Source organism: Schistocerca americana, chromosome 7 (assembly GCF_021461395.2).
Source record: "Schistocerca americana isolate TAMUIC-IGC-003095 chromosome 7, iqSchAmer2.1, whole genome shotgun sequence".
Lineage (NCBI taxonomy): Eukaryota > Metazoa > Arthropoda > Insecta > Orthoptera > Acrididae > Schistocerca > Schistocerca americana.
Genome location: NC_060125.1, coordinates 389,040,197 through 389,052,224, shown reverse-complemented (window position 1 = coordinate 389,052,224; position 12,028 = coordinate 389,040,197). Strand labels below are relative to the sequence as shown.

Here is a 12,028-nt window from a genome sequence, read left to right as displayed (position 1 = left end):
GGCATGCACGTCTCATCCATTATCACAACCGACGAAAAGAAAGTCCCATTCATGCTGTCGTTGCGCGTCAACATTGCTTGGCAACATGCCACACAGGCAGCCATGTGGTCGTCCGTCAGCATTCGTGGCACCCACCTGGATGACATTTTTCGCATTTTCAGGTCGTCATGCAGGATTGTGTGCACAGAACCCACAGAAATGCCAACTCTGGAGCCGATCTGTTCAACAGTTATTCGGCGATCCCCCAAAACAATTCTCTCCACTTTCTCGATCATGTCGTCAGACCGACTTGTTCGAGCCCGAGGTTGTTTCGGTTTGTTGTCACACGATGTTCTGCCTTCATTAAACTGTCGCACCCACGAACGCACTTTTGACACATCCATAACTCCATCACCACATGTCTCCTTCAACTGTCGATGAATTTCAATTGGTTTCACAGCACGAAAATTCAGAAAACGAATGATTGCAAGCTGTTCAAGTATGGAAAACGTCGCCATTTTAAGTATTTAAAACAGTTCTCATTCTCGCCGCTGGCGGTAAAATTCCATCTGCTGTACGGTGCTGCCATCTCTGGGATATATTGACAATGAACACGGTCCCATTTTAAAACAATGCGCATGTTTCTATCTCTTTCCAGTCCAGAGAAAAAAAATCGGAGGCCTTAGAACTTGAATGCACCTCGTACAACAATTTGCCTTTAAACTGTATACATATATTTCCTTTTGTCAGGATGACAGTAACTCTGTTTCACGAAGAAAAACGGCATCACATGAGAGACTGCCATTCAGTACTCCTCCAAAACAACAAAGATCAAAAAAGATGGTGAAACTCCCGAAGAAGGTTCATAGGCATAAAAAAAGAAACGAAGGTCGTGAATATACATCTACTGCAGGTAATTCTGATCTAATAGCAACAATAGCAGAAATGCGAAAGCTTCGGTTGGATAAAGAAGGAATAAAAAAAGTGTCCATGGATCTTGGGATGTGGGAGATTTTGATAAGCAAGATACCTAGCTCTGTGGCAGTATAGAAGCATGTTCTGTAAAATGGATATACAAGAAAAATTCTCCAGAAATTGTTACAAAGACAATACCTTCATTTCTAGAATTAAGATTAATGGAAAGTCAGAAAGAGTTTTAAAAAAATCATTTATGAGCATTCATGGATTACAAAATCACGGAGGCCGTATCAATAATATAATATCGAGAATAAAAACTAAAGACGGAGCACCTTCTTCTGATAAACGACGTAAACATGTCAGTCGCCCTAATGCTTATACTAGTGATACGGTGAATGGTGCCCTTGCTCACATTAAGTCCATTCCCAAGTACTGCTCTCATAACAGTAGGTCACAAAATACTGAAAGAGTCTACTTAGGCAGTGATATGAATATTATATAGCTGTATGAAAATTACTGTCAGTATTACAAATATGCAAACACATAAGCAGTATCTCAAAGTAAGTACAGAAAGATATTTTGTGAAGAATATAATATAGGGCCAGTGGAAGATATGTATAAAAGGGTGTGACTCCCTCCAAGTAAACACAGAAAATGGGACAGAAGAAAAGAAATCTGCTACACGCATAAAAAAGGAATTACACTTGCGTTATGCTGAATCTTTGAAGTCAAACTAAGTGAATTTTCAGAGTTGTCCAAGCATGATCCGAATCTACATGCCATATTCATTGATTTGCGGCAAATATTTCCCACTCCTAAGCTCAATTCCTCTGTTGCCTTCTACTCCAGAAAACTGTAGACATGTAAATTTGGAATACATTATCGTAGCCAGAATATTGGACATATGCTGGTATGGAATGAAAGTATTGCAGGCCAAGGTAGTGATGATATTGGTAGCTGTACCCTCAAATATTTTGAAACAACACCCATCTCTGGAAAAAAAAACCCTGTGGGGATCAGAATAAGAACAGGAATATAATGGCATTTTGGAGCTACCTGATCCACACAAAGCGGTTTGGAGCAATTGAGCATTATTTCCTTATTCCTGGACACACTTATTTGCCCTCTGACTCTGCTAAAATTACCATGACTCTAAGAACGAAATACAATGGACCTGCTGAAATTAAGAAAATCAAACTGAACGATGTAATGATGATAATTAATTACGTTCCACTAACCTACCACGACTTTTTTCGTGACTTGCTGCCTGCTGCTGTTAGTGATGAAGATAATGGAGAAGAAGGTGTAGAAGAAGTATTTTAGGTCATTGTTATTATGTTTTTGAAATGCAACGTTGTCTGTTAAGATAGAAAGTAAATAAACATTTGTTTGTAAGCACTTACAATGTTAATAAAATATTTGTCTAATAAAATGCTTGTTCAACACAGTGCCAAGCAACATTCCATCTTATTTTAAAATATTAATTGCTATATAATGTAGTTTAAAATATTTGTATTATGTCTCATAAAACAAAATAAAATATACCAGAGAAAAATATTACGTGTGTTCAGCCAAAATTTAATAATTCAGGCATTAATATGGCTTTATCTGGAAAGCATAAAAATGTGGCTTGGCACTTTCTAGCCGGGACCACCTCAATTCACGTCGAAGTTAAAGGGCTTCACGACTGCCCTGACCTTTTGGAAGTACATGTTATTACGATTTTTTTCCAGAATCAGTTAAGTGCATATAGTAATTCCAGAATACGTTCTCTACAAATTAAATTTCAGCTGCTGATATATTCCTTATCTGAAATCTCATACCCGTGAAAGCAGCGGTTCTTACCTCAAACATGAAGGTGTCCACTTCCTCCTGCAATTCCTTATCGTTAAGTTTCTGGCCGTTCTCAGAAGCGTCCAACAGCATGTCCAGGAAAGCCACACGTCGTTTCCTACCTGTAAATAATATCAGGTTGTGGGTGAACACCTTTTCCACTGTATTAGTGATGTCATTCTGTCTCAATTATAAACAGGATAACACTTACCTAGGTCATCCTCTTGAGGTGTCTTCGGTTGGGCACCGTTTGCCTTACGGGCTGATTTTCTTTCGCTTATCACCTGCAAGAGAAAAGATGTCATCAATTTCTAGAAGGGGTTTCTTTATCTGCTAGAGTCTAACAATACATACACTTTGTGCACTGCTTTGGCAGGCAATGTTCTGTATCGGCTGTTGGCGGGAGCAAGTGACAATCGGAAGTAAAGACCAGTAGAGATGGCTTTTCAGTGTTTCACAGCTACCCAGCTCGCTCTATAGAGGAACGCCAGGTCACGTAGTTTTTGAGTGTCATATTAATTCCCAATTGATCTGAATGCAAAAGTAGAAATCATCCAGAAAAATATTAATATACGTGAATCACCTAAAACTTGCACCGCAAATATTGCGGAAATGGAAAGCGCTATCGATGTGCAGTTTTCACAGGATGGATTGGTAGTCAGGGACTCTTATTGTTAGCCGAAAACAGATTGTAATAATACATACCAAATGTATTTTTGTGCAAACTACACTTTTGTAAGCTGAACAATGGCTATTGACATTAACGCACTTAAAGTAGAGTAAATGAGAGTGTCAGTGGTGTTTGCTGCAGGATTCTAGTGCGAATCGTCTACGAGATGTCGTATTTTCAAAAGTTTCATCACCGACATTTGTACAATCCCTTTGGTAGCACACACTGGAGAACAATAGGACATACGCTAGATATGTGGATTGTCACCAGTGACGAGACAATTCGGTGGCAATACACGCTTTCAGTCTGGTATGGAACGGCTGCTGCATACGTGCTAGCATTTCAGCGGAGATGTCCGAACAGGCTACAGTAGCATGTCGTCGAATATCATTGGGTGTGGTTGGTTTGTCGTTGTAGACAACATGTTTCAGCTTTCCCCACAGGCAAAGAGTCTATAGGCGCTAAATCCGGGGAACAGACCAGCCAATGTACAGATCCTCCGCGTCCAATACAACGACTTGGAAACAATACATGAAGACATGCTGTAGTATTTTGTACACTAAGGGGTAGACAGCCATTATGTTGGTACCGCAGGTTCCTCTTAGTATGCAGAGAAACATCTTTTAGCATCCGTGGAAGACGGTCTGTTAGTAGGTTGCAATGCTTGACCGCGTTCAGAAATCCGTCTGTGTAAAACGGGTCTTTGAACTGATGGTTCACTATCCCACACCACACGTTTACACCCGATGGACGCTGACGTTCCATCTGATGAAGCCACCGGAAATTGTCAACAGCCCATTAGTGCATGTTTCGGCGGTCTATCTGGCCATGATTGATAAATGCGGCTTTATCACTAAACAAAACAATCTTACAACTGGAGTATCCTGTCTTAATGCCCCAAAAGTTAACATGAATCTCATAATCGTTTCCGTGCAGATCTTTGCGGTGTCACCGCCAGACACCACACTTGCTAGGTGGTAGCTTAAATCGGCCGCGGTCCATTTAGTACATGTCGGACCCGCGTGTCGCCACTGTGTGATCGCAGACCTAGCGCCACCACAAGGCAGGTCTCGAGATACGATAGAGCACTCGCCCCAGTTGTACGGACGACATTGCTAGCGACAAGACGGACGAAGCCTTCCTCTCATTAGCCGAGAGAAGTTAGAATAGCCTTCTGCTAAGTCCATGGCTACGACCTAGCAAGGCGCCAATTGTAACAGTGCATGTATCTTACGAGTCTCATTTGTATAGCCCAGAGAGATGTATCACAAGGAGTAAATAAAGTTAAGTATATTCCAAAGCTACGTATTTTCTTGATAGCAGTCATAACGTATCTTGTTCCAGACTTGACGCCAGTCGGCGTGTGTGTACGCGTGCCTTTCTTTCGGCTACTTCAGTGTGGCGTAACAGTCTTGTTACGTCACAACAATCTTAATGGAGAGAAATGTGATAGGGATGTAATTATGTCTATGAGGAATGCGTAGGACATATGCCTGACTCGAGCCAGTTCCTAATGCGGTTGCACGGGAGCTGACGTGCGGATCAAGTGCAACAGCAACAAATTTCCCCCTCTTCTTCGTCACTTGTTTTCTTCTGTTTCGTTGTCCAGGTGTTACGCTAAGACTTTCAAATAACTCTATGAAGAGTTTGATAAATAACTGCCGAAATGGTTGACAATGATTGGGATATTTTGCCGCGTACACCGTACAAGAACGAACTGTATTCTACCTACTCTCTGCACACACCGTGAGCATGTCGGCTTTTTCTGTATTGGTAAGTCCCATCGTTCACTCACGATCTACTGCCTGAAGTGTCACACACTAACTGACTAGCAAGTCGCAATGAATTCAAGGAACACAGAAGCACACAGTAAGCAAACATAACAACATCGTACCCAAAACTACGGAGATTGAATGACCAGGTGTTGGTGTGGAAACTTTTGAAAATATGATATATCGTAAACCGCTCGCGCTAGAATTCTGCAACAAACACCACTGATATTCTAAGTTAACCTACTTTTAATTTGGTTATGTCTATAGATATTGATCCATTTAAAAATTGTATGTTTGAATAAAAATTACATTTTATACGTATTATTACTATCCTTTATTGGCTAACAATACGAGCCACCGACTACCAATCCAGTCTGTGAAAACCACACATCAATAGCACTTCCATTACCGCAATATCTGCGGCGAAAGTTATAGGTGATAGGGTAATCATAAAGTTTTAATTATCACTTTGAAAAAATAAAATTACGAAATTAGTATTTTGTTTATTTCGAACAAATGTCTGCAGTCCTAGCATACATTAAACTCGCCTTGCCACAGTACCGTAGCTCGCCGCTTGAGGAGACAAAATTGCTCACTTATGGAGCAGAGAATGGTGAGTTGTTTCTTGATTTTGAACGAGGACAAAGCTACAAAAATCCGTGCTGAGTTGGTGGACGTACACGGCTACAGTGCACCATCATATGACAGAATGGTTACGTGGCGTGGATACTTCTACTGTTGTCAAACAAGGGTGACTAACGGAGAGTGAAGTGATAGACTATTGGTGAAGAACCAAGATTCGCAAGAGAAGCAGCGGACCTAATGTTCGAAGATCAGCGCATCACAATCGAGGCATTAGTGGAAAAAGTAAATATCGGTCATGGATCCGTACTGAACATCTTACATGACATTTAGAACATGACAAGAAGTGGTTTTACTCAACGACACCGCTCCAGCTCATTCTGTACAGGATACAGTCAGAGAAGCTGCTTGTTTGGGTTATCAAATTTACCTTTTTATCTCACCGCCACCTCTCCCATATTTTTTTGACGTGGCATACACTGATTTCACCTCTTTCCACGGACAAAGAAATCACTGTCTGGTAGGAATTTCCAGAACGATGACAAGGTGATTTTAGACGTGGAACGATTCCTGAACTGAGCAGCCAAAACACAGATTTGTACAAGTAAGATCCCCATCCATAGAAAACAGGTAATACCATTATCAGGTTTCATGGTACAGTAACATACATATTTCCAGGAGATTCAAATAAAAGTTCTGTTTTCAAGAATGCACGACATGGCCTAATTGCTAATTACTCTTCAGTTTTTATGATTATAATAATAACAATAATTATTATTACTATTATTACCGTTCGTAAAATTCAGTACTAATTTCTACTCGGCTAGCGATCGACTGCTTCTTTACGACCGACTTATCGTGAGCAGTCACATCTGCAGGATTCGCTTTAACAAATCGCGGCCTTGCGCGCGCTTGAGACAAGCAGCTATGAAACTCATTGTTGATCCCATAGATGCGTAAGCGGACATCAAGAGAATCACACTGCTCATGACCCTTCATTTGTTCACTAATGTTTTAAATTTTGCTTTCTTACTATTTATTTCCTCAGAAATAAAATCACCATAGACAACGACGGAAAAACGTTACAGCCAATATTATGAGAAGCACCCCAGACAAGCACAGAAAGCTGTAAAAAATTTAGGGAGAACAACACTTACCTACCTTCTTTGTAAAACAGTAGAAAGCACGTAGCAAATACGGCTTTTTGCTTCCTTGGCAAAGATGGAAAAATGAGGAAGGGACATGTTTCCATTACCTTCTTTGTAAATCCGTGCAAGATATTCAGTTGGTCGTAGTACTCTTGCCCTGTCGAAGTCCTTTTGAAAATGAAATCAGAGTGCAGCCATGGCTTAATCATTCTTTTCACGGTGAGTTCACTGATCCTGAAATTAATAAAACGTATCAGAAACTGAACCTAATCCTTGTTCTAAAGTTGGGGCTACATTTTTAGATATTTACATAGTACTGAAATTAGCTCCGCCAATTATCGGAGTGAACTGAAACGGGGCAATTTGTAGAATACGTAAAACAATTTTATGTGTTACTTTGAACTAGTGTGACATGTTGACAATTAATGGGAGCGAAATAAAAGTCAGCAGTCACCATTTTAAGATCGTTTACTTCTTTATTCGGGCCATAATAGGTATCAAATACATAAGCCTGACTTCACATGGCTGAAATCACATATGTGGCTCTGCTGTTGCACCGAGTGAGAAATAATTATTTCGATGTTGAAACGAGATGCTTTTAGTTACGAAAAGCGAGTGTATGCCCTGCTGGCAAAAATTATGATTATCAGGAAGAAAAACTTAACTTTTTATTACCTGGAAATCTTTGTCGCGCTGCACAATATATAGTCTGAACAATAGTTTAGCTTTAAATAGCGTACAATGATTAATTTCACATAAACTGTTACCGATTTTCACTTGATAGCACTTCATAAGCATTCACCCACGGTTTTAAGGCATACAAGCCTTGGACAAAGGCCTTACAAACTGTATAACGGCCGTGGTTGTAAATCGATCAATGATTATCTACAGAGCGGAGTCACACGGCTGATATGGTCTAATCTATACGATTGTTCACTGTTGGCTTTAGTGGAAACAGTGGAACATTAGTTTACAGTACATCATGCCGAAATATGCTCATCATTGACATATTAAAAATTTTCATTGGTTCTTCGGCTTTTTGATTTATTTTTTTTAATTTCCGTTTCCGCGACAAGACTTAGGTTCATCTGTGGTGTCTATCGTACAACAAAGGATCAGTAAATTACGTAATATTTGACATTAAGTTGCATCATATTGTGATTATATAGCTACATCTGTTAACAAGCAAGAGCTGGTGTTTACAATTCCCTTTATATAGCGTGAGAGAGCAATAGTGTAGTATGCGAAGTTGTACGCAGACGCATTTGAAGTTTAACAGTTGTTTCTATGATGATACTTACATAACTAAGACAATGTGATTTGTATATGTAATTCAAGTACAAAAGTTACACAGTGAACTCAGTTAACGTGCTGATCATCGTAAGTATTGTAGAAAAAATTGTGAAACGTTTGAAGGAGTTTTTTAATTTGCTAGTTCTGTCTGGTCATTTAAGAGTAGTTTCATGCTGCTGTGTATATATTTGTAATTCTCGTAACTAGTTCACCTTTCTGCCTGTTTCATTTACATGTAGTATCTGCGAGGTATATTCTAATTTTCTGGAAAAGTGACCTTCATCTCAAAAATGTATCTCTTTTAACCTTATTGTGAAATTTCCTTGCCTACTACAAACAAATTTGGGAAGCAGAGCATGCATTTCGCTTTTCTAACTAGAAGCATCGATCCAAGCTAAACAAACGTAGTCCTAACGACGAAATAAATATGAGTCACATAGCATAAAAACAGACTACATAGCGCTAACGACTTGCAGTGCTTAAGATATGAATGTACACATCTGAAGTTGGACATACATGGATGAAGCCGGTTACGTGTTAATAAGGAACAAAATTTGATAAATGACTGCCAGCCTCCGATATTCTACATATATAGAATATTTAACGTTATTTCCGCACTTGTGTGAAAACTGATCATTCGCAGGTAATTGTGCAGCAGTAAGTTTGCTATTCTTGTACATTATTTACTGTATTAGATATAGAATGAAACCCCTTTCTTAAATATGAGGTATTTTAGATCAATAGGTGTTGATTAAAATACCTTCAGGTAATATAATACAAGCTTTCAATAAACCAAAGTTTAACTAAAAATAGTAGACATAATTTCAGTCAACAGTGTAAAGGATGCAGGGCTGTAGATATTCTACTGTTATATTTACAACATGTAGGATTTCATTTTCAAACACGTACCTGTAAACGGCGTTGACGTAAGCAGAGTGTGTCTGATTTTGAGCGTTGACTGAGGTTCCCATTGCTGTTTCTGGTCGTAGGAAAAGGAAATAAAGCGTCAGTACAAGTGCATTTCTATCTTCTTAAATGAAATTAGAAAATAATATAAATTTCTGCAATCTTACAGATTATGAAATTATCCTCCGACAAATGAACTGCTTGTGTTGATACCACAGTATTGGTATATACATTACTGTTTGAAAGTCAAGTTATCTCGGTTGAAATTACTTTATATCTATATCTGTAAAACAAGAGTGACGCTCTCATCCAAAGAACGTACGGAAAACTTGTATATGTAACACAATAATGTATACTTTACCAGTAAGTGGGGAACCATTATAAATATGTCGGTGAAAGGCTGGATATTTGGTTATATTATCATACGTACAGGCCATCGGCAGCACAGATAACCTCTAACAGGTCTCCGACAAACTGAGAAGATACGGTCAGAAAGAAGTGACGAAAATGCCAAATGCTTTATTCCCTCTCGGCAAATTCACTGCTGTCACTGAGGCCATGTGGCATTAATTGTTAGACTCTCGAACACTTCAGTGTTTGACAGTTCTACATAAGGTTTCCCGCTGCTTGCAATTTGCGATTCATGTTTATTTTGTTTATTTGATAGCCTAATTTATATCGAATGGCTTCTGCAGTAAACCGTTATTATTTATTTTAATAGCTTCGTGCATATATTGCAGGTAACCGACAAGGCAATTGTTTTTATACATCTTAAGAAAAATGTTCTAATATACTTTCTGAAGTAAATCTTCATCGTCGTGCAGCAACATTTCGTTTTGCAAAGTTGGCACGTATACCTAGTGTGCAGGCTTTAGAGCTTGTAACAACTGCAAACGATACAGACGTAGTCGTTAAGACTATCCTTAAAAGTCTCCGCACAGATCACTGGAACTGATAATTCACGACTAGCCTTCCTAACTGATTTCTTGTGGCTACGCGTTAAAGACACTCACTCGTTCAACAAATTCTTCAGTCAGTCTTGGTCATTCCATACGCTTTGTGCACTGGTGTACTAACAAAACTGTTTCGGTTGCTCTTTCATTTGATGTAATATTTATCACTGTAAGTTGAACGTATTAAATGCTACAAAGCCTTTAAGCCCGTACATTCATTTTCAAACATCCTGTATGTTCCCTGCTTCTGGCGCTTGGCCTCGCATTTGCGTGAAACTTGATGTTTACTTTGTTTTCGCACACGCTGATGGCCTGCATGCCAGTTGACAAAGTTTCAACTCCCGATTCTTTGCTAAGTCTTATTTTCCAACTGAGAGCCTTTCGTTCTGAAGTTTAGTTCCACGTTGTGCTTTGTAAGGACGCTATAAAGGCCTATGTGGAAATACATTTTCATTTCGTATTATTTATCAGTTTTATGGTCACAGATATCCTTTAAATCCAGAGTCCTCTCTTGCAAATGTAAGCAAGACTGACAGACGCTTCGTAAAGGTGCGCATGGAATGGCGTTCGCTGAACATCAGTGTCTTTCGTGTTCTCTCGTCAGTTTGAAGATGCCAAACGCAACTGCATTTAACAATACATCGTATTCAGGTAAGAGTATAACCGATCAAGGGAGGACTGCACTCTTCGACATCAAATTATTTACATTTACAATTACATTATTTAATGGCTAACCATCCCCTCCTCCGACTACCTCTTTATAAAACTCCCAAACTGGGTAATTATAGCGTGTAACAGCGAGAGCGGTATAGGGGGGCTAGCCTTCAGAGCAAACATGACGATATTTGATGTAATGTGGGAGTTGAAAATGCTCACAGACGCTACGGTAATTACGTAGTATTTCTACTGGAACGCAGCTTACACGCCAGCTGAGTAGTAAGCCACCTAGCACTCAATTTCCGGGATGCTAACACCGAGTACATGCAAAATCTAGTCCTCCCAGGTTTAGTACTGTCTGTAACGAGCATTCATATAGTAAGTGGAATTTCTATTTAACAGCCACCAAGCCTGCTAAGTTCCGCCCTTGAAAAATAGCACCTATTGATCGTAGCATATACTTGTTCAACACTGAAAATAAGACGATCAACCATTGTGAGATTTAACCACTTTTCCACGGTTTCGATTGTTCCAAAATATCGCAGCAGGAACTTACCAATGTCCGGAAGTTTGTCTAATATTTCATAAAACAAATCAGCCACTGATGGTCATATTTTTGAACATAGAGCGCCCGTGAACGATACACGCCCTTCCAGATACGGTTAACTATGCCAAAGGTAAATAATTTCTTGTGTCTTAATCGATGTACATATAATACAAATCAGTGGTGTACACGCCCGTCTTCATAGCTGAGTGGTCAGCGTGGCAGAATCCTATGCGAGGGGCCCGGTTTCGAATCTGGGCTGCATCGGAGAATTTCTTCATTCGGGGTCTGGGGTGTTGTGTTGTGTCCAGCATCATATCATCCTAATCGAGACGAAAGTCGAGGAAGTGGCGTCAATTACGAAAGACTTGGACCAGACGACCGGTCAACCCGACGAGACCCCCTAACCACAGGACATTTCTTTTTCAGTGATGTACATGCAACAGTTTTCTTTCACGCAAGCAAACTGCAGTAATCATAGATTATATTTTTAAAGGAAAGAATAGGGTTTCATTACCTCAGTAGCCATTTATTGCTCATATGAGAGCCAACTTGACATGATTAAAGCAAGCAACAGAAAGCCCAATTGAGGATCACTGGATGAAGATTAGTACTCCGCACCCTCCGAATTGAAGTCCAGTGTTAATAAGATACTGACGCTTAAGTAGCATGATTGATATGTACTTCTTCAGAGGGTTCACCATCGAGTGCCAGCGAATACTAAATGGATGATAGTGTGGTGGCCTGCTATGGCTGTCCATCCACAATCACAA

The 12,028-nt window shown here is 39.6% G+C and overlaps 1 protein-coding gene across 1 annotated transcript in view; it reads right to left on the bottom strand.

Annotated features, from left to right (window-relative positions):
• The window catches only part of LOC124622007 (cytochrome P450 4C1-like), a 47,742-nt gene that overhangs the window by 16,450 nt on the left and 19,264 nt on the right, over window positions 1–12,028 (bottom strand). The window contains exons 5-8 of the mRNA XM_047147558.1: window positions 9,105–9,174; window positions 7,010–7,136; window positions 2,942–3,014; window positions 2,743–2,852 (exon numbers count right to left, since the gene is read on the bottom strand). Of these exons, the coding sequence (XP_047003514.1) occupies window positions 2,743–2,852; window positions 2,942–3,014; window positions 7,010–7,136; window positions 9,105–9,174 (380 nt within the window). The remainder of the gene's footprint in view (window positions 1–2,742; window positions 2,853–2,941; window positions 3,015–7,009; window positions 7,137–9,104; window positions 9,175–12,028) is intronic.